Source organism: Chroicocephalus ridibundus, chromosome 9 (genome assembly GCF_963924245.1).
Source record: "Chroicocephalus ridibundus chromosome 9, bChrRid1.1, whole genome shotgun sequence".
Taxonomy (NCBI): domain Eukaryota; kingdom Metazoa; phylum Chordata; class Aves; order Charadriiformes; family Laridae; genus Chroicocephalus; species Chroicocephalus ridibundus.
The window spans coordinates 21256258-21281461 of record NC_086292.1 but is presented as its reverse complement, the minus strand read 5'-3'; the positions used below and the strand labels follow the sequence as shown (position 1 = coordinate 21281461).

Here is a 25204-nt window from a genome sequence, read left to right as displayed (position 1 = left end):
ATTTCTCTCCACCTCCCCGTTAACCTAAACTTCTGTGCCCTCGCTGTGGGATAAGAAATGTGGAGACAAGCACCAGAGATTGCCATGGAACCCTGGTGCTCTGCGGGCAAGTGGGACAATTACCTCTTTGTAACTCAGCGCGGCCGAGGGTCTGAGCGGAGGAGCAGGACGGAGGCAGCTCAAGCTCCAGGGCTTGAGGATTTTCGGAGGTTCCAGAGGGCCACGGATCTGTCCGGCTGAACTAAATGCCTGAGAAAATAGAGGGGAAGCAAATGGAGACTGTGAGCTACCAAACAACATAGAGTAGCAGAGGGCGATGGACATGGGTTCACTGTCAACCCCTTCGAGACATCTACGATGCAGCAAAAATAGGGCAGGATACCTGTAAAATGGCATAAGCATGCCAAGGTTACAAGCAAAACTGCAGATTGTGTCTTATACAGCTCTGCACGTTACCTCAATATCGAGATGCATTGCCAAAAAAAGCGAGATGGGGCAGGGCGGAGGAACCCCAGGCAGCAGAGGGGCCGGGGAGGGGGAGATTTACCGAGTGAGCGCTCCAGGACTGCGTCTTGGGTACGGTGTTGCAGGTCCCTTTGGTCAGCCTTTGCAAGTGGTCCAGCCACTCCTGCAAGTCCTGGCTGGTGCTGCAGGAGACAGTGATCCGCTCTGTCATGTTCCCTGCGGCAGAGGGTTAAACAACCATCTTTAGCAAGCTGGCAGAGAGCCGGGAGGAAACACAGGGTGAAGCTCAACTCGGCACAGCGGCAAGTGGCTCCTCAATTTGAAAAGTCCACTGGCTGCAAAAAGGCCACGGCCAAGATGTGATTCTACGTGACTGCCCGATCCTGCCAGTGTGGGAGCAGCACAGAAAAGCCAAGGGAACTGGCAAGCTGAATGTGTGAGGAATTATTTAATGTTAAAAGGAAGCAAATGCAACATTTCCATGATGGACAGGACCCCGACACCAAATGCTACCAGCGCAAATAGCTGCGCTGCAGCCAAGTCACTGTGCATGACAACTGTGTATAGCGACAAGCAATGAGAGAAATCGAAGGGCAAAATTGTGAGGAACATTAGGAAAGCTATCTGATGACCAGAGCCATTAATCTGTCAATAAACAAGGTGCTCACAGCTGCACGGGATGGACCCCAGGCGCAGACAGGGAATGCATGGCACACAGCAGTGCTACTGGAGCCACAACCAGCCCTGGCAGGAGATTTGTCCCTTGTCAAACATTACGGTCTCTGAAAGCAGCCCAGAGACAGAGCTGAAGGGCACTGGGAGGTGGTTGCCTCAACCCAGAGGGAGATGCTCAGCAACTCCGACCATGCATGGTAAAACAGCAAAAAGAAGAGTGTGGAGCAGTGGGTGGAGGGAGGAGGACCAGCATATCCAGTGGCAGCTGCTGTTCAGACTGGGAGGATGTCCCCAGGCAGGGGCCACACTGACCTGCGATTTCAAACACGTGCTCATTCCCTTCGGCATCCTCCAGCTTTGTCAGCGTCATTCCCGTCAAAGGCAGCTTTCCCTAGGAAAATTGAGGAGTCGTCAGTGTCTGCACCCACTTCCAGGCAGGCGTTGTTCTGCTTGTTTCTGCTGATCCCATTCTCTTTGGGAATTCTCATTAAAAACTAATTTGCGAAGGCTTCAGGCTGTGGGAAGAGTCTCCTTTAATGTATGGATCTAGATTTCCCTGCACAACTAGGTCAAGCCTCAGAGAAGAGGCTCCCATGATGACTGAGTCATCCCTGGCTCATCCGCCGCCCTTTCCCTTCACTAGGTGCAAACCCTTGTTACAACCAACTCAGGAGGATGAACTTCCCCTGTTTTTTCTGACAGCCTTCCCTGTCCCTCTGTTTTGCATGATGAACCGCCTGCTCACCTTAAGTCTAAAAAAACAAACAGCCAAAATCCTTCCCGAATCTTTCCTGTCCCTCATCACCCTTGTGTCCTTCATCACCCTTGCATAGGACAAATGACACAAGAGGAGAGCATCCTTTTCCTGGAGGGGATGGATGGTTTCAGGCAACTGGAGAAAAGCCAAGATCCCACCAGCCTGATTGCAGCCTTTCAAACGGCAAAACACAAGAAATGCAGTGTTTTGGGGGGGGCGTCACGGAGTGGGAATTTGGGGCTCTTTGCAGTGGTGAAGTATTTTCCAGAGATGGCCCAAGCCCAAGAGCCGGCTGGCTGGTCATGTGGGGCAAAACCCTACAGCTGGGTCAGGACACCTTACACACACACACACAAGGTTCTTGAGAACACGTATGACAACTGTGCTCCGAGGGTTGGGTTTTTTTTCTAATTTCACTGCATTCACACTTACCAAATGCTGTTTAACCAGCTGGCAGGACAAAGGCACTAAGTGTCCTGGCATTGCATGGTAAAACCAAGCCCTGGGGCATTTGCATCACAACAGAGAGGTTTAAGGAAGCAGAGGCTCTGAATTTGATAAGAGCTATCTGATTTCCTTTTTCACACCTAACGCCTTGCAACTTCAATTTGAGCATGCCTACCTGATAGATGAACCCACTCATCCGTGGGCTTGCAGACAGCATCAGCAAAACGTTCGAAAACAACAAGAAATATCGCTCTTCTTTCTCCTGCGGGGATGAGAATTTAGCTCAGGCCACTTTGGAATGCATCACAAGTACTTTCCTCCAGCAAACTGAACCTGTTTCAGCTGGAGTCGCAGCCTTCCAGAGACCACCCCCAAGCCAATTATTTTGGCTTTTTCCATTTTCAGCAGCTCATTTCTGTACAAGCTTTTCCTGCATGTGTTTTGTCTGCATCCTGCTAATCCTGACGATATGACTGACGTCCTCTTCCAAAGACTTGAGTGCCTCCAAAGACTAAGACCTTATGTTCCCCAGCAGTTCAGCACCCAAAGAATTGGGGATGAGACTCTACAGGCCTTTGTCTTCCCTTCCCATGGAAAAGTTGCTACAGCAGGCACTTTCCCACACAGCAAACACCAACCATGGCTTTAACACCTTGGGTGAAGGTCTGTAGCAAGCACTGGTGCGATGCTTTAGGACCAGTGGCACAGGAATCCCTCCAGTTATTTCCAAAGCGCAGTCGGCTCTGGAGCGGGACATCACAGCAGCCACCGCGCTGTGCACAGGATGTGGCAGAATGGTTACGCTAATGCACACTTTCAGGTCACTCTCATTTCTCAGAGTAAGTCACAGGGGGAAAAGAGGGAAATTAATGTGCTATATGACACCGAGATACTTCTTTTGCTTGAAAAATGTGTCACCAAAGGGCTGAAGCTAAGCCCCTGGGGGGCCTGACTCCAAAGACGTGCACAATCCCTTTGCACAGCTCCTCTCCAGGTAAAAGTATTTGTCAGCATTATTTCATAGAATGATAGATTGGTTTGGGTTGGGAGGGACCTTAAAGCCCACCCAGTGCCACCCCCTGCCCTGGGCAGGGACACCTCCCACCAGACCAGGTTGCTCCAAGCCCCGTCCAGCCTGGCCTTGAACCCCTCCAGGGATGGGGCAGCCACAGCTTCTCTGGGCAACCCGGGCCAGGGGCTCTCCACCCTCACAGCAAAGAATTTCTTCCTAATATCTCACCTAAATCTCCCCTCTTCCAGCCTGAAGCCATCACCCCTCATCCTATCACTACATGCCCTTGTAAAAAGTCCCTCCCCATCCTTCCAGTAGGCCCCATTTGTCAGGACTTTGCTGGCCTGGAGCGAGAGTAGGTGCCACCTTCCATCACTGACCCCATGAGCAAGGGGGTATTTGGACAACATGTCTTTAGCCAGGAGAAGGATCACTGCACTCACCTCATTTCCCCCACACTGTACCATAACCTGGGACATGTAGATGATGTTTCCCATTGTTTTTATGTCCTCTCCTTCCCAGCGCTGGATGGATTCCGAAAGGATCTGCAGTTCCAGTTGTTTCCTCTTCCTCAGCTCTTGGCATTGCGACTGGGAATCACAGCGGGGCGCTTCATTAGCCAAAGGGCAGGCGCAAACCCAAACCATCCCAACGAAGACGGTTTCACCCACAATGCTCCCAACAGCCCCACGGGCTCAGGGCTGGTCACATCAAGGGGTCAGGAAAGCCTGCTTTGGCTCTATTACACAAAGTTTGTTTGAAAAAAAAATCATACCCTAGCAATTTATGAAGTAATGAATACATTAAAATGTCAAAGAAATTACAAACTGCACTGAGCAAGGTTTTCTTTCCAAACCAGTCCTACCTCGGGGAGTATAGGGTCACATTTTCCAAACCAAGACAGATGCAGAGTTAAACGTCTCTAATTTTGCTGCTGCTTAGAGAGATTTTGCCCGTTGAGTTTTGGGCCAAATAGCAGAGAGAGTTATACTTGCAGCAATGCAAAGCCCCCATGAATCAGATGGGTGGATATCTTCTAACCCAAATCTGCAAACCCAAAAGCAGGACGTGGCGCGATATTTCAGCGGTGCAGCAGAGGAGCACAAAAAGAAGCTTTTGAAGGTGCCATAACTAAAAAACTGCGCCGATGCTCGGCAGCTGGGGACTGGTAGAGCTCCAAGGAGCATCCAGTCCTACAGCAGCTTTCACCAAGCAGAGGACAACACCTACTGGACAAAGACAGCCCTGCAGATCCAAACAAGACTTGCTTTAATTGACCCTTCTACCAACAGGGAAAACTGCTGCAAAGATAAACCCGGGCTCAGTTTTCACCAGCTGCTTGGGTTTTTTTCCAAACCCCTGTTTCTGACAGAGATTTTCCTCCTGTCCTGCAAACACTTTGACTATCCAGATCTTCAAAGAGAGAGGCTGCATGGGGTCTAGTCTGAAAACACACAAATTTGAACCAAACTTCCAGGGCTTCCTCTGGTTTTGCAACTGTTGTGTGCTTTGATGGCTCCCCAAGTGTCTGAATCCCATGTTCCCTGGATACGAATCCACAGAAAATCCACAGCAATCCACCCCAGTGTGTGCAGAGGCACTATGGCAAATCACAGCGGCTCTGCGGTCCCCCCCTGGTCCTACCATGGAACCACGCATCTGTCGCGAGGGGCATCTCTGCCCGTCTAACCTCAAATCCACACTGAACCTCTCGAGTTGTATCATAATTACATTAAACTACTCAGCACCCAAGCACACATTTCAAGTAAACCTGTCCATCACTTACGAGCATTCCTAAAGATTAATGACACCGGGTAATTTAACCGAATTATTCCCCTATTATCTACTAGAATAGATGGAAAGGGAGCTGAGTTTCTAAGTAAATGTAACATGATCGCCCTTTCCTGTTTTCTATGAACTTTCTCCTCCCCATCTTTTATCTGCACTGCAAAGCACCAAAAACTCACGTCTGCTGTACTAAGGAAGGAAGTTGGACCACATCTGGAGTGGTTGTAGTGAAAGGTATTCAGTGGCTACAAAGCGAGAGAGACTATCGCTTTTTTAATAACCAAAAAAAGCTCTGCCAGGTAAAACCTTTGTGCACGCAGATGGCTTTTCCCCCTCTTTTTCATCTCGGTGCAGCGGGACTTTGAGGGGTGTTAGGTGACACAGCTCACAGAAATAGGTTTATCATCCCTGATTCATCCCTTTGCTGCCACTTGCTCTGTTCCCCACCAACGGCCACGGCACCCGGAGCCACAAATTATCTGTGCTACGGTCAAAGCCTCCCGATGCCCGTGGAGCAAACCTCAACCAAACCAAGGGTCGCTCAATGGGCTCGGAGGGAACCTTCCTGTTGAGTCAGACACCCGCATTAACCTTTCACGGCTCATCTCCGTGAGCAAGGGGCCGTCTAGTTTCAGGTGGCAAACGACTAGGGTATGGAGGCAAAAGGAGATGAAAGGGACCCCACCACCAGCACCACCCACACGCGGCTTTCTGCAGCAGAGGAGAAAGTCAGAGATGCTCCGTCTCTGCTGCCCGGGACCACGGAGCCGGCACGAATTGCTGAAACACGCAGCCAGAGGGGCAGCTCTAGGCTTGAAACTTGAAATTTAAGATTCTTTATAACCCATCTTTTCCATTCCAAAAGACCTTTTTTTTTTTTTTTTTTTTGCTAATGAGGAGCCAAATGTCAGGCTTGACTCACTCTTCGCGAAACGCAGCCCTGAAATGGAGCGAGCGCTCTATTTTAAGAATCGCCACCTACCACAAGGGACTTGAAGGATGTGACGGCTTTCAGAACCTCTTCGTGATCTGCATGCGCCTCCTAGTGAAGGGAGAGAAAAATCCCTCAGGGAACCAGCAGCAGCACCCGCTGCCCCAGCACGGCACCCAGGGCTGCAGGAGGGGGACAAAGCCCCCCCAGGGACCTTCCCCACCACCCAGTTCAAGGTGATGTGGTTTCAAGCAGCTACGCAAAACCATTGATGCCGATTTAAGGAGTGTTAAAGTGGGCCAGAGCAGGAGCAGGTAGGATTTTACTTCCAACAACCTCGGCTCGCAAAGAAAATCGATCCAAAACAGGCAGAGGCACAGGGTGGATTTCTGGTTTCACCTTCAGGAAGGCAACTTCCATCGGCACGCAAGGTATTCCAGCCGTTGCCCCACGGAGGGTGCCACTTCCATGAGGATCAATGGGAGCTTCACCTCCAGGTTTAACGGAGGAGCGGGTCTGAGCAGAGAGCTCCTGGGCCAGGGAGGGGGAAGCAGGATGCTGCCCCTTACCTCCAACTGCAGCCGCATGCTAGCGCTCTCCCAGCACCTTCTCCTGGGCATCTAAGGCCCTACGTAAGACCTTCACCATCCAGACCTCATGCCAAGCAAATCCTAAGGTGTCTAGGTTGGGATGGAGCTGCCAGAGGCTGCCTGGGATCGCTCACATCTGAATCTGGGAGGAGGGCTGCCCTGGAGAGACCTGCAGCAGCGCAGGGAATGCGATGCTATACCTGCACACCGCATACATCTATATTCCACACAGCTATATTGCGCGCACCCATACTCTTCCCACGGCATCGCAGCTTAAGCCGCAACCCTACTGGTTCATGCAACAAAACCCCCACACTCGGCTAAGAGAAACAGGCAATGTGTGTGTCCCCAGAGCCACCACCGACCCCCATACAGCATCCTGCTGGGGGACCTACGCTGTCTCTCTACAGGCACGGCAGCTCCGGCCCAGCCCAGCCCAGTCCCTGCAGCCCAGCCCAGCCAGGCGAGAGCAGGACAGGACAGGTCTGTCGTGTCCCTCCGGACACCACGGTGTCTGTAGTACAGTCTCTTACACCCTCTCCTAGGCAGAAAAACCCCCAGCTCAAGCACAGAGGTTTTAATCCTCTGGCTGGGATGCAGATTTGGATGATCATGCCTAAGCGGGCTGAGTAATTAACTGGTAATTAATACTGGAAGAGGGGGGGAAAAAGCAAACCCGGTTAAAAATAGACTGTTGCTCCTGTTTTCTTCAGTTCCTGGTACCACCCCTGAGGTTTGCATCCCTGCGGCTGGAGCGTGCCAGCGGGCGAGCAGCAGAGCTCCAGCGGCAGAGAGCTCTAGAGTCCCTGGAGTAGGGGGGGAAATGTCCTAAAGCAGATCTGCCGCCCGCCGAGGAAGCCTGCGTCCCCCTTTGCTGCTCTCCCTGCTCCCAGGCACCGGCTCCTCCGCCCCTGTGTCTGCTGCCACATGGATGTCACCCCTGCCTGGGGTGGGGACATGCCTGCGAGCTGCAGGAGCGAGCAGCCGGGGATAGGAATCTCATAAAACGATGATAAAAACACTGATTTACTGCCTGCTGTGCAAATGAATACCAGCTGTAGCCTGACCCTGAACTGCGCTTTGACTTGAGGAAGAGCTGGGGTGAAGGGCAGGCAACGCCTTCCCACAGCATCCCCGACTCCACCGCTTCCCCACTTTTAACCTGAAAGGTAGATAATGTCCCACAGAGGTAGGACACCTCCTTGGAGGGGTGATAAAAGTGCTCTTAGCAAGGTGGTGCTCAAATACCAAGGGGCAGAGGTTCCTTTTGCAGCTCAGGGAGCTGGGGGGCAGCTCTGGCAGCATGGAGGGGCAGACGGCCTGCCCGGCAGCCCCACGTCCCACCTACCTCCATGTGCCGCTCCAGCTCCTGCAGCAGCGTCACGTATTTATCCAGCCTCAGGAAGGGTTTGCTGAGGCTCGTGGTTAAGATGAGAATGCCGGGGTTGGCCGCACCCTGGCTCTCCATGAACTTCTCCAGCTCATCGCTATAAATAGAGACAACAACAACAAGAAGAAGGAGGAGGGCTCGCCACCGCCGAGGGCTGTGTTTTGCTGCCTCCCACGCTCTCCTGATGGCCGGGGCTCTGCTCCGAGCTGTGCCTTTCTAAAGGCGGTCCAGCTTCCCCTCTGAGCACCCCCCACCGCAAAGCCAGCAGCGTGGGCAGGGAGCTGCCAGCCTCCAGCCAGGCTCGACCCCGGTCCCCAGGGAGGATGCTGCACGGTGGCGGGTGTCAGTGTGCACAGCCTCTGGGGTACACCGGTGCCCCAGCACGGCGAGGTGGCGCAGGGACAGGCGTCTGGTGGACACCAGGGGGGCTTCAGAGGCTTGTGCCGTGGTGGAGGGACCCTGCTGGGAGCCGTGACGCCGTTGCAAGCTCATACATCGCTCTGGAAAACATGGCTCGTGCCTGTCAGCACATCTGCCAAAGCTGGTTGTTTGACTGATTTAAGAAAAGGGGTCAGACGGAGGAAGCACATGAATGAGTCATTTACAGGAGTCGAGCTTTTCATTAGGCTGAATTAAAGCTGGATTTCAGCAGGTAAGTAAATATATTGCGAGTTCCCAGTACAGAATGGGAAGACCTAAACGGTGTGGCCGGGGTCCTGCTTTCCCATCGCTGCAGGGAGGACAGCTAAGCTGCATTAGGGATGACACAGCTGTAGCCTTTTGGCTTGGCAGGCTCTTTAGCATGACATTATACAAATTCAAGTGTCTGCTCAAGTGGGACATGTTGAAGGAAGCTGTTATTACTGCGATCCACCAACGACCCTGCAAATCAACCATTTGCTTGAACAGCAGCTCAACTGTTAAAGTGGGTAATTCCGGGTGACTTGATGACCACCCTACTTTTGCAACAAGGTGCCCCGCACCGTAGTGCCACAGGGGAACATTGTCCCTTCTGCCAGCGTGCAAGCACTGCGGCAGTGGGCCTGACACGGCATCTGGGTCCTTTAGCAAGTAACAGTCACAGGAGATGCTACTGCAAGGGCTGAAGTCACCTCTGTTTTACCCAAGGTAAGAGAGTCATAGAATCATAGAATCGCCTAGGTTGGAAGGGAGCTTTCAGATCATCCAGTCCAACCATCAACCTGGGACAGGACCTGTGAGACCACTCCGAAGACAAGCAGCACGAGTTGTCTCCATGCTGGAGCTGAGGCTACATTGAAGAGCCCAAAGCCCCAGCAGTTTTCCCAGCAGCAGGATCCCATAGAATGATAGAATCATTCAAGCTGGAAAAGACCCTTGGGATCATCGAGTCCAACCATCAACTCCACTCTACAAAGTTCTCCCCGACACCATATCCCCCAACACCACATCTAAACTACTCTTAAACACATTCAGGGATGGTGACTCCACCACCTCCCCGGGCAGCCTATTCCAGTGTCTGACCACTCTTTCTGTGAAAAATTTTTTCCTAATGTCCAGCCTAAACCTACCCTGCTGCAGCTTAAAGCCATTCCCTCTCGTTCTATTGCTAACTACCTGTGAGAAGAGACCAGCACCAACCTCTCTACAATGTCCTTTCCAGTAGTTGTAGAGAGTGATGAGGTCTCCCCTCAGCCTCCTCTTCTTCAAACTAAACAGTCCCAGCTCCTTCAATCGCTCCTCATGAGATTTATTCTGCAGGCCCTTCACCAGCTTCGTTGCCCTCCTCTGCACTCGCTCCAACACCTCGATATCTCTCATGTTGAGGTGCCCAGAACTGGACACAATACTCAAGGTGTGGCCTCACCAGTGCCGAGTACAGGGGGACAGTCACCTCCCTACTTCTGCTGGTCACACTATTTCTAATACAAGCCAGGATACCATCGGCTTTCTTGGCCACCTGGGCACACTGCTGGCTCATGTTCAGCTGCTTGTCAATTAGAACCCCCAGGTCCTTTTCTGCCAGGCAGCTCTCCAGCCACACTTCCCCAAGCCTGTAGCGATGCATGGGGTTGTTGTGGCCCAAGTGCACGTTATCCCACTTGCCCTGTTGTCAAAAGTCCAGGTCAAAAAGCCATGCCAAGCCAAGCATTAATAATCAAAGCAACTTTTTGAAGGAGGGGTTTCAGTCTGGACCTCCTCCTCTGTCACTCACCTGTGCTGCGTGAGGACGTTGACTGCGGAGGGGTGGTTAGCACAGTACGTCAGGTACAGGGAGCGGAACTGGGGCATCAGGTTCATGAAACAGCCTCCCACGCGCTGCTGGTTCTCGGGGAGCCTACGGACGCCAACACACCAGCCACAATGTTCAGCCTCCTGATCCGCACCCTGCAGCTACGGTACCCTCAGGTACGTGCCCAGGAACCACCCGCTGCACAGGGACATTCCCAGGTCACCCAAGCAAAACACCCACACCTGCCGCTTGGGGAGGAGGAGGAGGAGGAGGAAGGAGGTCCTGTTCTGGGACTGGGTTTCTGCGGTGCAGACAGTGAGTATCACAACCCGTTATCGGCTTGGGACAGACAGGGTGTGCCCAGCATGTCCTGTCCCACCAGCAGACCCACAGCTGGGATGCTGTGGGAAGCGCTGGGTGCAACGCAGGGGTGGTCCCACCGTCTGGGCTGCCCACGAATATGAGAGAGGAGGTGGAGAGAGACAGGGAAGCCACAGCCTGAATATATTTCCAATATTCAGTCTCTTCCCCACCTCTTTTCAGCCCTTCCAAAGGAGAGGGTGGCCTAAGGCTGAACGTGTCCTCCTCGAGGACCTCCCCCAGGGAAACCATCACCTCTAATAATTTGCTCTTTGCTTCCTGGCAATCCCCGTCTTCACGCCCACCAGATCTCCCACCCTACACGTGTCTGCATCTTTGGTCTAGTGACACCTCCGTGTCAGGTCTAGTGACGCTTCCATTCAGCAGATGCCTTAACAGTAGAAATGTCAGAATTTCTTCTACCTTCCCTCCCGACAAAGCACTACCTGCTGCCTTTCTTCAATCCTGTTATTTTCTTCTATATTTAACAAGTCGAAGAGAGCAGCCAGGAGGAACATTAATGAATGGGTCTCTCGATTATTTTTAGCTGCAGTTTAACGGTTTAACACCCTCAGTGCTACGGCACGAGCTTACTTTGCAACTTCTTCCAAGGCTTGGTTCAGCGTTTGCTGAAATGCAGAGATTTCTTCCACGTTTCCCAGCAACGACGCGATGTCCACGGCGCTGAGCCTAGAAGAGTCAAATCACCAATTATCATCAAAGAGATGCTGCTTTTAGCAGTACCCTCATAGTATCTGTAAGCAGTCCTTCCAAAAAGGCCCAGGAATTTCTCTTTCCCCAGATACACCACCCATCGCACATGGGAAAACACAAAATTCATGACCTGCGAGCTACAGACCACAGCTTCCCCGAGAAGATGTCTGCTGTCAAGGATTATCTTAATTGGATTTTAATCACTTAATCACGCTAATCTTCTCAGATGTTTAGCTGTTTAATAGACACAGACAGATGGGATGTGAGCCAGGGGTGGGGAGGGAGGTGTGTGCACAGACACAGAGGCAGCTTTGTCTTCAGGGATCCATGCTGTGGGTTTCCCTGCGGGAGGAGGGTCCCACCGAGCAGCACCCTCCGGAAGGGGTTGCTTTGTTCCTTGAGCGAGGTTGGATTTTTCCTAGCCAAAGCTAACGTGCCTGGCTCCTGCCATCCTCCCAGTCACTCTCGCACCGCCCTCATTTAAGCCCTTTGCCGCCTACAAGGCTGCGAGCACATGAAATTTCCACAGTTAAATACATCCCACGTGAAGATTTGGGGAAGGAAGGAGAGATTTAAATACAAAGGCCTTAAGACATCACTTTCCCACATCTCTCCGGACAATGTCTAAACATCTGCCCTCCGCCCGTGGTGCCCCAGGGCTGCCCGGTCCTCCTGCAGCATCCTCAGCCAGAGGGACCCAGGGCAGGGGGGTGGAACTAGATGGTCTTTAAGGTCCTTCCAACCCGAACCATTCTGATTCTATGATTCTATGACCCTGGCCCCAAACGCAGCTGCAAGGACAGGGTCGCCGAGCCGGCGGCATTCAGAAGAGACGACTGTAAAGGCAAAGCAATAAGCGGGAGGTGAAGCCAACTGCGCCGGGTCTTTTACACCGGGTGAAACTATCGCCGGAAATATGCCAAGAGGCACCGGCGCGATGCCGTCGCTGCCTGGGCAAGGGACAGGATGGCGTGTGCTGCCTGTGCATCACTCCCTGGCACGGATGGCAAATACATCAGCTTATTTCCACAGGTAAGCCCTGCCAAAGCCCCCCGGTTGCCCCGGCATCGCTCTTCCCAAGCACAGAGGTACTTTAAGCCGGTGGCTGCGCAGCCGGGGAGACAGGGGAGTCGCTCCTGGCTCAGCAGCAGCCTGGATGTAGCGAGAGGCAATCCAAGCGCAGAGAATACGTGGCGCCGCGTGCGAAATGAAGAGGTGAGGAGGAGACGCCGCTCGGGGCTGAGAAGTCACAACAAGGCAAATTACAAGGGAAGAAGCCATGCAAGGCACAGCACCGGGAAACATGCATGCCGGGAGAGCCGCACACCAGCTCGCAGATGGGTTGTACCGGCCAGCAGATGGAAACGCCCAGCTCTAACACAGCCCAACGCCTGCACAACCACTGGGGAAGAGGAAAGAGCAGAAACCCGTACAACGTGGGTTTTTTTTTTCTGGTTCACAGAGGCTCTACAAGAAGAGCAGCAACAGTCCCTAAACATTCAAAAGCAGGAAAGTAACGAACTATGGTCGATTTTACAGGGTTGTCTCCACCTCAGACGCCCTTATATCTTACTTATCATAAGACTGGAGGGGTCTTAAGTAAGTTCCCAGAAGTGACTGTAGTTCCTTCGCATAATCTCGTTCTGTTTCCAGAATATTTTGCAACACCTAGGGTGAGAGACAGAGCACTGAGTAGATCTTAGCACTAGCGACTAGTCAAAGGAACATGACATCAGCTTCCAAGTGTGGAAAAGCATGGAAGTGTATTTTAAGTCCACAAATTACATTCCTTCATGCAGAACCCAGAATGCTGAGGAAAGCCCTGGGGGGTGCAATTTCAGGGTTTTACTTTGCAAACTGCGGGAGGCCTGGAAAGCGGGTGTTAAGGGCTGTTCCTTCTTCTCTGGCAAAGCATGAGGACAACGTCAGCTCGGACTGGAGTTGAGTGTCTGGCCTCTGAGAGGCTCGTGCCTGACCCTGCATGCAAGGTAGGCAAACACACCATCTGAGCATGCAGCCCGGCAGCACCGCTCGCACCCAGGCAGGCGACAACTTCAACGCAAGGGTGGCCGGACCAAGGAGGGCTCCTGCCGCAGCTCGAGCCAGGGCACAGCTCACTCGCCACTTCCAGGACGTGCCGGGTTGGGTTTGGTCCTGCTAATCCATCTCAGCAGCCAGTTTGTCTCTGGCAGCTGGGTAGGCAAACCCACCGCCTGCACGCTCCCCGTCAGCGCTACGGTTTCTCCATGTAGAAGAGCTTTGGAGACAGTGGAGGTGGTTTTCCAGCTCTCTGGACATACTGTTTCTGCTTTGCTTTGCTTGAAATATAGATGTGCTGATGTGCAGGTTTCGCCCCCGGCGCCGAGAGGCAGGGCCGTTCACATGCGGGCGTTTTAACTCTCCCGCATCACAGGGCTCGCTCGAGCCTGGACACGGCAGGAAGGGGCCAGCCCCGCTTTGCCAGACATCACCGCTCCAGCAGCCGGACGGCGGAGGAGGTGATGCTTCTCCACCCGCAGCTCAGAGCCTGGCAGGCTGACCTGCCCCAAAGCCACACCAACGCACCAGGCTGTGAGCTGCAGCCGCTGCCCCTTCGCCGAGGGCAGAGGCACAGGGCTGTCACATCTCCAGCCAAACTCAAGAAAGGGATCTCGGATGACAGCCCTAAATTTGGCTTGCTTCACGCCGTGACCTTATTTCCCCATCTTTATCAACGGGAGACAGCCTGCAGCCGATGGCAAGGACCGGACCAGAGACATCGTGCCTTATTCCCCAGCACTGATCCCAACGCCGCCACCTCTGCTACGTTTATCTCCATCGCTTACTTTGACTCTCTCCCTTTGACACCTTGCAGCAAGTTTCCATTTGTGGTTTATTATTGCCTCGACAGCCCTGAATCAAGAAGGAAACGGCAACAGCTGCGTTTAAACACAGAGTCGCATCCCCAATTGTTATAAACTGCTTCAATGATTTCTAAGGGAAGGAGTCAGTTTGGAAGATTAATAATATGCTACTTATTAAAATGTATGATCAGCGCTTTAAAACTTACCACAGGGTAATAATTCTTTGTCAGCTGAGTGCTTTCAAGTCCTTTTAATGCTTTGGGAGAGAGTGGTTTATCTGTACAAAAAAAAAAAAACAACAAAAACCATCAATAAATTCCAGCACATGGCTTTCCAGTGGGAAAAGTCACTACTGCGTCATGTCCAGCAAACGCAGCTTCACCCCTGCGAACACAAAACTGCAGCTGCGGGGTTTGTTTGCCGGCTTCAGAGACGCCGGGAGGGAAGGGAAGGCACGCAGGGGAGGGAAGGCACCGCGCAGCCCCTGCCAACTAACTCACAGGTTCCCTCTGAAATCCCTGGCAGCAGCCCAGCGTCTGGCACCGTTGGGAGCGACGGCGTGCCTTCTCCCGGCCCACAAAACTTGGGTTGTAAAACTGGGTGTCTCATCGGAAATGCCGGATAGAGCGTTTTGCTCCAGGTGATTCGCGAGGCACTGGAAGCCAAGGCCACTCGTCATGCCGAACCCCGACCCCCGCAGTCATTTGTGATGCAAAACCCTTCTCCAAACGAATAGAAAGCTCACGCAAACCTGGGGGTCAATTCCCATCTCCTCCTGCGTCTCCTAAACCCCTGCGGATGCCTCCAGCGTGGTACACACAGGCACAGCCACAAGTCCCTGCGCCGTTTTTCCTGCCCTAGGGAAGTCCCTTCCCTGCCCCACGGCAATGCCAGCTCTCTGGGCATGGCACCGTTATCCCTCCGGAGTGGAACAGGTCGGCAACACCCCTGTGCCATGCAGAGCAGCCACTCGCTCTCCTTTCTCCCTGCAATCGCTCACAGAAGGCAATTACTTTCGCACCGATAGCAGGGGAGAAGCTCGAGATTTGATAAATTTAGCCCCTGGAAACCGCAGCTTGACGTATTGTCTAATTATTGCCCTCGGAGAGCTTCCTGTCACTTCCAGCCGGGAGCTCCGTGCCTCATTCAAAGCTTTGCTCCACACAGCTAGTTATTTCCACCCAAAGGGCAGCTTCGGACACAGCGGAGGTACAGACACTGCTGAAAAACAGGTAGCTCACACTTCGGAGGCAAGGAAAGCAGCTCCTGCTGGCTTGGAGCGAGGGTTTTCCCTGGACTACAGCCCCCAGGCAGCTGTCGCGGGGCAGGAGAGGGTTCGCTGATGGTCCCCGCATCCATCGTTTGCAACACAACCACCCATCCTGAGCAAGCGGAGAACAAGGGAACGAACCCTCCTCCCATACGAAACGGGTGCTGGAGGGAAAAGCTCGGCAGATAAAAAGAACATCGGATGGGCTCCTACATCAGCATCAACAGGAGGCTTGTCCTTCGCTTCGATGCGGTGCCGTTATTTCATGCGACCCCCATCTGATTTTCCCTGCAGGACTGAAGTTTGCCCTCCCTTTTTTTAAAGCATTTCTCTCCTCCACTCGCTGACTTAATTAGCGATTCCCAGGTTGCGCCAGACAAGCCTTCAGTCTCTGCTCCAACGCCCTGCTCCAGCTCAGACACCATTTCCCCGGGGGAAACAGTGGGAGAGGAGCTATCCTAACAATGATTTTTTTTTTTTTCATTTAGAATGAAATAAAAACTGGCCTAACTCTGAGCACTCGCTCATTAATTTTATTCTTTGCTTTTTTGCTTGCGAGCGTGGGAGCAAGGATGTCCAACGGGGGTTGGACATTTTGCAGACCCCCAGTGTTTGAGGCCAGGGCTGATCCCGAGCCATAAAACCAGCAGCGAGCGCACACCAGGTCTCTGTCTGGGGTAAGCCCTCAAGGCACGTTAAGGAATTAAAGTTAGATTTTGTAAAAAACAAAACAAAACAAAACAAGTTTACTGTCACAGGATGGCCTCGGAAGCACAACGGGGCAACCTGCTTGAACGGCTATGTAACGCTACAGGGCAGTTGGCCAAGGACACGCTTCATGTCATCACCACCCCGCATCTGGTTAAAATCACATCCCAGAAAACGTTAAGGACACTCAAGACAAAGCTCAATAAAGGCAGATATCGTCAGATGGATCGTCCCCTCCCTCTTCCTTTCTCAATACCACAGCAGAAGAAACGTCTGGGGGGAAATGTGAAACCAGCCATCGCTGCGGACAAAACCAGGGGACCGTCCCCTGTGGCCACAGAGTTGTCGGTTTCCTCACTGCGACCGTGAGCGTCCATTCCACCACTGCCAGGAACGGCAGGACCAAAGGCAAACACGTGGCCTGACCGAGGTCTCTAACAAAAAGCTAATTCCGTGCTCAGACACTGGAATGACCCGGCAGCTCCCCACAACAAAGGGGTCTCACGCATCCTCCGGCAACGTCCCCGCTCCCGGAGCAAGAGAAAGGCACGACGCGCTGGGGAAGAGGAGGAAGAAGCTCTCAAACAACTCATGCGAAAGACTAGGCTTTACCCGCCTGGCCTCGTTCGTCTTTCCATTAGCCCTGCTGCTTTAAGGACGCAAACGGCCCTTCATAAATAGCAGCAATTTCCCAAAGGCACGAGGATCCACACTGCATTATACCCCTGTCATTCAATCAGCCCTTGAAAGCAATTTGCTTACCGGTGGATTTGATTTCTCTGACGTAGTTGCTTGGGAACCAGCCGGTTTTTCCATTCAAGGTCCCTTCCCACCAGCCTCCTTCTTCAACCCGAGTGACATAAATAATGTCTCCTTTGTTAACGGAGAGTTCATCCTCATTGGTCTGCTTAAAATTGAACCTGGCCTTTACCACCAGCTGATGACTGCCATTCTCGGTCATCTCCTAAGGAAAGAAACATGGAAAAACATCAGTAAATACTCCAAAAAAGCAGAAGCCACTGGGAAAAGCTATTGTTCTTCTTTGTTGTGACAGCTGTTTTTTTCAGTATAGCTCTTTATAACAGCAAATAACGCCTTGTTTTTGTGTAAGCACTTCTGCCAGAGGACCACAAGGTCCCTCCCAAGCATTAATTTAGTTTCCCAGTGCAACGGAGGATGGATCAGAATGGCTGGTCTCATTTCACGGAGGAGTTTTGGAGAAGCCACGAGACTCTCTCCAGCCAGGGCAGCAAAGCCATGATGGAGATCAGGGGAGAAAAAAGCCCTCCAGCGTGCTCGACCCAGAGGTACCACACACCCCCCTCCACCCCCGCAGCCACCAAACCCTTGATGAGATGTTAAATGAAGGATACCACGGGCTTGGACTGCCTCCTTAACACCCTCGCTGACTGTGAAGCTGTGCCGTTGGAGTCGGTGTGGGGACCTCCAGCCGCAGAGCTAAGAGACGACAGATGCGAACATGGCCCTTTCGACGGCTGATCTGGTGAAGCAAAAACGACACCTGAGTTTTACCCAACTGTCCACACTCCCTCTGCACCATGGCAAAGCAAAGAGTAAAGCCTGTAAAGAACGCAAGAACAGGGCACAGCAGGTGAAAGAGCATCTATCAGAGCAAGGCAGCAAGCGCACTGCATCTCCAGCGTGGGTACTCTGAGTCAACAGTGAGGACGGGTTTGTTGGGCTGGGTCAACCCTTCCATGGTGGAAGAAGTTGAACTACATGGGTCTCTTCGGTCTGGAAAAAAGACGACTGAGGGGGGATCTTATCAACGCTTATAAATACTGAAAGGGTGGGTGTCAGGAGGATGGGGCCAGGCTCTTTTCAGTGGTGCCCAGCGACAGGACAAGAGGTAACGGGCACAAACTTGACCATGGGAAGTTCCACCTCAACATGAGGAGGAACTTCTTTCCTGTGAGGGTGGCAGAGCCCTGGCACAGGCTGCCCAGAGAGGTGGTGGAGTCTCCGTCTCTGGAGACATTCCAAACCCGCCTGGAGGCGTTCCTGTGCCACCTGCTGTGGGTGACCCTGCTCTGGCAGGGGGTTGGACTGGATCATCTCCAGAGGTCCCTTCCAACCCTACCAGTCTGGGATTCTGTGATCCCGAGGCACCCCCAGGTTATGCCAGCTCTGCAGCCACGCATCCGATCACAGCATTTTTTTGAAATCCTCCTTAAAACTGAAAACCAGAACAATACTCAACCCACCGCTGCTCAACTGGGAATGTTTCTGGGATCCGAGTAAGCACTGTTGAAGGTGTTTCAAAGTCTAGCTCGCAAGCAAGTGTACTTAGGTCACCTCCGCAGCTGCAGCGTGGGCTCCCCCGCCGAGCGGGGAAGAATGCCAAACAGCTGGTCAACACAATCGCTTCTCTATTTAGATAAGTCCTTCTGGGTTCATTATACAGCTGGAAGAGGCTGGGCACAATTTTGATGACTGCTCGTGGACCGCTGCCACTAACCATGTGAGAGAGGGATTCAGACGGCGCCGAGGAAGGACAGGAGTGTCACCCCCAGGAGATGGACAGCCCACGGAAAGGCTCAGATGGTCCCAGCAGCTCTTGGAGTTGCCTCCTTCGCACCTTCAAAGCTCCTCACTTTGCAAACTAGTCTCTGGGCTTGTTCCTGCCACCACCTGCCCCACGCTGGAAATAACGCTGCTGCTCTGACACACACCTATTTTTCACAATTAGTGATTTCTTTCTCTATTAATACCAACAAACTTGCCAGAGGGCAAAAAGTTTCCTGGTCACAACTGCCCTGTGTTGAGGTTGAGTCAGTGGCCTTGTCACCAAGAGCAGTCCCAGCTCCTGCAGGACCCGGCAGCGCTCAGCCCCAGAATCCTGCTTGGATGCTGTAAAAACATGGGATTGAAGCCACCCAGTAATTCCCAGTACTTCTCTGCTGTTGTACTTCATACCAACCGACTCATATCACCTCCTTTCTAAGTGCCATGCTGCTCAAATGAAGCAACAGCAGATGCCATCATTTCCGTAAACTGTGAAATACTTTTACAACTTGCCTCGTAGTTTCTTTTTAGTTTTAAGAACGTTTCTGTATTCCAGAGCTGCTGTTTCCCACCTGCGGTGTGGACCCAGCATGTCCATGGACCCCAAAAGGAGGACAGGGAAGAGGGATCCGCAGGCATCACCGCACTGGGTGTGCAAGTCCCCTGCTCAATGTCTCTGGTTCTTCTTTGAAAACGCTGCAAGAGGGCGAGGAAGCCACCAAGCGTGCGCAGGAATCGGGAAACACGATGTCTAAGCCTGCCGTTCCCCAATTCTCCTCCAGTCTGAATGTCAACATGGAAAAATCATTCCAAAGGGGAAGTCTGGTGGGAGTTACAGGAACTCAGCTGGGCTTTTATTCTCCCCAGAGGACTTTTGTTTGAATAGGAAAACACCTCATCCTTAGACTGGACCTGGAGCAACACAGACTGTGAGCTCTCAGAGCATAGATTTGCTTTGCCTTCCCTCCAACGCCTGGCACAATGGGGACCAGGTCCATGACTACGACTTCCAGGCGCCGCTGCCTTCCAAACCTCCCAACCACGCCGTCCCCACGCACTGCTCCACGCTCCAGCGACGGACGACGTTCACATTACATCTCCTGTGCCGCCAGGGAGTCCGTTTCCTCCCTCGCCCTGCTCGCCACGCCACTCACTGCCTGACGACCGCACGGTGAATTCCCAGCTCCCCCCCCTGCGTGGAAAACCCACTTTGCAAACACAGACTGGGGTGGGGTTTTGTGGGGGTTTTGTTGTTGTCTTTTTCCTTTTTTTTTTTTTGGTTCTGCAGCATCCCGATATTTGAGCAGGAGCGGTTTCGCCTGCTCCCGGCGACTCCCGGGCCAGGAGGGGTGGCCGACTGCCAGCGCGAGATGTTCTTCCCCTGATTCCTTCTAAAAAGGGAGGGCGTAAACCGCGAGCCCAGACTTCTCCGCTGATTCAAGCCATCGGCAACAGTCCCACGGAAATGACTCGGTTACTGTAGATTTTATGCTTCTCCCTGCCCCTCCCGATCTTCCAAAGCTTTTATAAATATCTGCAGCAACCTAGAAACAAATGTAAAACTGACTTTGACAGTTTGGCAGGCAAGCGTATCATTTATGTTGCATCATGACAGCGTCCTATTTTATGCCTGGTCCAGCACGGAACGCCGCCGCCATATGTTGCTTAAACTATGGTTAAAATAACTGTGTTTTCTGCTCACATTCCTACACTATTTTTGGCAGCCGAGCCCCGTCTGAGCCAGCACAGCTGGTTTTCCTCCCCTGCCCTCTCTTTCAGATAAAAGCACCACGCTCCGTATTGCTGTTATTTGACGGACGGCTGCTGAACCCTGAGTTTATCCGCTACGAACGATGCCGCTGGCTATTTGCATAACAAGATCCACAGAGACGCGAGGATTTGGACTTCAAATGGATGCTCAGAAACACATTCCCACGGCGTTTCCTTAGCTGTCACCTACTTCCCTCTGACTCCGGCAAGGCTGGCGGGATGCAGCAGCTCTGCGGGCGTCGGGATGCGGTGGCGTGCCGGAGCCCTGGCCACGGCAGGAACTGCAGTAGCCGGTCCCAGGCTTGTCCCAATGCTCCAGCCAGCCCTTGGCCTCTGGCGAGACGGACAAACCGGACCATCTGCAGCGGCGGTTTGGAGGACACAGGCTCTTGCGTCTCAGGAACATGGCCAAGCCACCAAAAAGCAAACATTTCAGACATATATTTATTTTACCCTGTGCTTTTCCCAAGGGTTCTCTCTGCCTGAGCAGCTAATTATGTCGCAGGCGTTGCGCTTTTTAACGTTTAAACCAAGAAAGCATATGTTCGAACAGATGTTTGCCATGAAACCAAGTGGATCCCGGCTTCCCTATAGCCCCATCAGTAACGTCTGATAGAAACTATTCCCCAGCAAAGCCCCGTCCCGAGCCTCCCCCAGGGACCACGCAGGGACATGGGCGGCTGCAAGAATCGAGCTGGGGCTGTGAAGAAGGGGACCGTTGTGAAGACGGCACCGCGGCCTCGCCGCCCCGCTGACACACACCCCATCACACCCCTCCGGTCCAGGAACGGGCAAGTGCAGAGGCAGGGAAGCTTCTCGTTCCTTTTGCTTTCGGAATAACGAAGGTAACGTCAACTGTAACGGCAGCATTTTGCAAAGGATGCTCTAGGTAACCTGCATTTTGTACCCCCCCATCGTATTGAACCGTGGCAGCTTTCTATGCGGGGTCACTGGGTGCCGCCATGGCACCGGGAGGTAGGAGGCTGTAAGGAGATGTGCCGAGCCCGAATTACCATCGCTGGCTTGTAGGGAGAGAGCTGCTGGCACAAAGACAGCCTAAGAACCTGTATTTCTTCAGATCAGCATCATACGCCTGTACACACACATATATATGTGTGTTTGTGCACATATATGTACCATTATTATTATACTACATTATATATATCACTATACATCGTATATTATTATATTATTATGTATATGCTGCTGTTTATATAACACATACACGACAATTCATACAATAGTTTATATAATGTATAAATATAGTGTATATATATTTTATATATATCTATATATATGATTTTATAAAACTTTGCATCAGGGCAGAACCAAAAAAGAGGAAAAAGGGAGGAGAGGGTCCAGCCCCAGCAAAGAGGTTGTTTCGTCAAGCACCCGAGCAGCTTCTCTACTGGCAGAAGAGAACTCAAAAGCAAAAACTCGGTTGAAAGAGAAGTGAAACAAGTGAGAAAACCACCGCAACCCAAACCTAGGCAAAACGCATTAAGTCGACAGAAAAATCTCCCCATGAAAGGAAAATCGTGGGTTTGGGGTTTGAATTTTTCTCCTTTTAATTGCCCAAAACGCAACCCGCAACAGGGAAACCAAACTCTCCTCCTGATGCTGGATGCTGTGGGGTGCGCAGGACTCTCTGTGCAAATCTGCATGTGTGACAGGGGGGCCGTTAAACACTTTTCCATCCCAAAAGCCCCTTCTGGCTCTGCGCAGACCTGCTCCTCGCCTCTCCGATTGAGACCCTGCTCCTCTCACCCTCCCGAGCACCACGCGGCCGTCGCCCTCCCAGCTGCACTTCTTCCACAGCCCTGCGTGACTGTATATCAGTTTAAAGCAGTCTCGTAGGGAGCCGCTACGCTTTTGGGATGGAAAGGAGAGGAGCTGATTTGCTTTGCTTCGGCTCCCGCACCCCAGGAGGCAGGAGAAGCCATCAGCTGGATTCCCAAATCCGGGAGCCTGCTCCAGGGACCCGGGGAGAGGAGGGAGCGAAACATCAATACAATTGACCGAGCATCTGGCAAGGATGTTTGTTTTGACATTCCGTAAAGATATTATGCAGATGGATCTGTTTTTCCTCTTCGGCTTTAAAACGCACTACTTAAAATCCGCTATTTGCATTTGGGGAGGTGAAGGCTCATTTACATGGAGGCTGCTTTATGGTGACCTACTTCACGCTCCCTCAACGCTGTCAGAACCGAGCAGAGGTCCCTTCGCGTAAAAGCGACAATCGAGCGCCGCAAAGCGCGCACGGCGACTCCCGAAACGCCACGTCTAAGCCCAGAGCTGGCAGAAAGAAGCACGAAATGACAATTCCGCCATCCGGCATCAGGCATCGCTGCCGGCAGCACAGTTTGCCGAGCCTCCTGAAATCACCATAAACTCAGAATTACAAAAAAAACCCAACCAACCCACCCCAGCATACATACGAGATGAAAAAAAACCCATTTTTTTCTTACCTTCAGTAGCTTTATTTACAGCTGTTAATGTACTCAGGACCTTGGAGAAGCGTTCTCCGGTGTACAAATCATGTGGATCAAACACCTGCGGAAGACAAATTTGGTGAGTCGGGGGCAAAAGGTCTCGCTCCAGCCACCTGAGCAGCCCAGGGAGTGGGAGACAGGGAGGACGGAGCGGCCTGCCTGTCTCCGCAGGGAAAGGGTGTTTGTTCAGGGCTGGCAAATCCCGTTTTCCTTTACAACAAGGGAATTCCTGGGGCGCCGGTGGCAGGCGGCGTGGGAAGGGCAGGGGGACCCGGCGGCACTTGGGAGAAATCAGTGCTGTCGGCAGGGAAGGGACTCCTCAAAATCACAGCGAAGGTTACTGCTTGCCTCCAGGGAAGGAAAGATTTTGCTGCTATTTTTGTTATTGAAAACACACACACACACACACATATTTTCCGCAGCAGAAGAAACAAACACACAGAATTTTCTGCTCTTGCGATACGGCATTTGCATTTTTTCACAGGAAGCCAAAACCGGTTATTTCGTGTGCAAAGACTCCATTCTAAACAATTTCGAGCTCCTAAACCTCAACAGCAAGGACAGATATACATTGTTAGCAAGGGCTTATTTTCTCTGACTGGTAACCGGGACCTTGTACGCCCAGCCCTTCCGAAATCGCCCCCAGCACAATGAGGGGGCAATTTGAGTTTCCAAAACACCGCGATCCCCTCTAACACGCGAGAAACGCCCTCCGCTTCATGCAGGCTGTACAAATCCTACCATTAACGAAGCAAAGACAAGCGACACAAAAAAGCCCCCGTTATTGGTACCACCGAGGCACCATCTGCCAGTCCTCAAAGACACGTTGTCTTGCAGATGGAGACTACAGATCCGCGAATCCAAAGAACAGGAAAGATGATTTTAAGGCTCTCCTGGCAGACACTGTCTACTTAAACACTTCTGATGGACTGGAGCGCATCCTGCTAAATAAGTACGCGAGCGTTAATTACCTTCAGGGTAGAACTGCCCTTTAAAACGGCCCTTTCTTGCTTTCCGCGTATCGCTCCTTGGGTACGCTTGGCATTTTGCAAATAGGAAGGGGGACAGCCCCTTCCGCAGCCCGGGATGCTCGCGGCATCTCTCCCTCCCCACACATCAGCACAAGCCACCAAGTCCAAAAGGGGCAGCACAAAGGCTGCTCTTTGCTGAGAATATCTTTAAAAAACTCGCCTCAGCCGCTCCATACTGGGAGAAAGGTTTTGCCCTAAAGAAATTTAATCCACACTGAGAGGGGGAACAGCCAGCCTGCTGTCATTGCAAGTATTAAAACCAGTAGCTCCGCAGCTCCGATCCCATCTACGCATTTTGGGGACGTCCCCACCTACCTGGGGCTGTTCCCACGCCGATCTACCACCCGCGCCCTTTTGGGTTTGCTCCTCTGGACCACGCGGCCCCCATCCCTTCTGCCAACTGGTGCGTGAACTAGTTTTCCTGCCCTGCGACGGCAGCCGGTGCTATCTGAGCGTCGCCTCCAGCCCTCGGCAGCGACGTGAGCGTCTCCGTGGAAAGGGAGACGGCACGGGAGAGCCCGGGCGAGCGCTGACCCCGTTGGCAGCCACTGGAGGAGGCGAGGCTGCAGCAACCCGCCTTCACCCTCCCGCCACGCAGAAGGGGAAAGTAAACAGCGAGGCTGGGACGTCTGCGTGCATCTCCCTGGTGTGTCATTTTCTCAGCCATACCCTTTTCCTTCCACCTCAGCAAGTCCAGAAAAACAAGTCCTGCCTTGAATGAACGGCATCTCTCTTTTTTTTTTTTTTTCTTTTTTTCTTTTTTTAAAGGACCAAAGCAGCAAAATACATCCCTGACCCTTCAATGCCCAGAATAATGCTGTAAGCTCGGAGTTATCAGACTGAGGAAGCCCAGAGGAATGGGTGGCAGGAGGGAGATGCAAAAAAAACCCCAAAAAACTATCACGAAAGCAAGCAATAACCTTTCAGGGCTTTTCTTCATGGCAAAATTGCCTGGAATTGCTACTGTGGAGCAACGGCTACGTGGAAAATTCTTTTGGATCAGCTACTGTAACGTAAATGTACTCCGCAGCTTGTTCCAGAATAAACTCGTCATAAAGAAAAGTCCTCATTTACAAGCTAAAAATTACTTTTCCCAGTGCAATCCATCCAGAATTCCATTCTTAACTAAAAGACAAGATGCAAGGCTAGACGAAAAATAGAGGGGGGGGAAGGCTTTTTCACTCTTAGCTCATGGAAGACGCAAGTAAAACCCAAGGCTGTCA

At 52.3% G+C, this 25204-nt stretch overlaps 1 protein-coding gene across 6 annotated transcripts in view; it reads right to left on the bottom strand.

Moving 5' to 3' along the window:
• The window catches only part of ARHGEF6 (Rac/Cdc42 guanine nucleotide exchange factor 6), a 44616-nt gene that overhangs the window by 10719 nt on the left and 8693 nt on the right, over positions 1-25204 (bottom strand). For 3 of the 6 annotated variants that reach the window (XM_063346279.1, XM_063346278.1, XM_063346280.1), the window contains 14 exons: positions 22927-23011; positions 17536-17663; positions 16925-17126; positions 14391-14461; positions 12915-13009; positions 11222-11317; positions 10250-10372; positions 8014-8152; positions 6127-6186; positions 3800-3946; positions 2520-2606; positions 1453-1531; positions 548-681; positions 124-249 (listed from right to left, as the gene is read on the bottom strand). In XM_063346279.1, the coding sequence (XP_063202349.1) occupies positions 124-249; positions 548-681; positions 1453-1531; positions 2520-2606; positions 3800-3946; positions 6127-6186; positions 8014-8152; positions 10250-10372; positions 11222-11317; positions 12915-13009; positions 14391-14461; positions 16925-17126; positions 17536-17663; positions 22927-23011 (1572 nt within the window). Of the gene's footprint in view, positions 1-123; positions 250-547; positions 682-1452; positions 1532-2519; positions 2607-3799; positions 3947-6126; positions 6187-8013; positions 8153-10249; positions 10373-11221; positions 11318-12914; positions 13010-14390; positions 14462-16924; positions 17127-17535; positions 17664-19746; positions 20207-22926; positions 23012-23921; positions 23941-24296; positions 24696-25204 lie in introns of those variants that run through there. The other 3 variants (XM_063346281.1, XM_063346284.1, XM_063346282.1) reach the window with 3 other exon arrangements.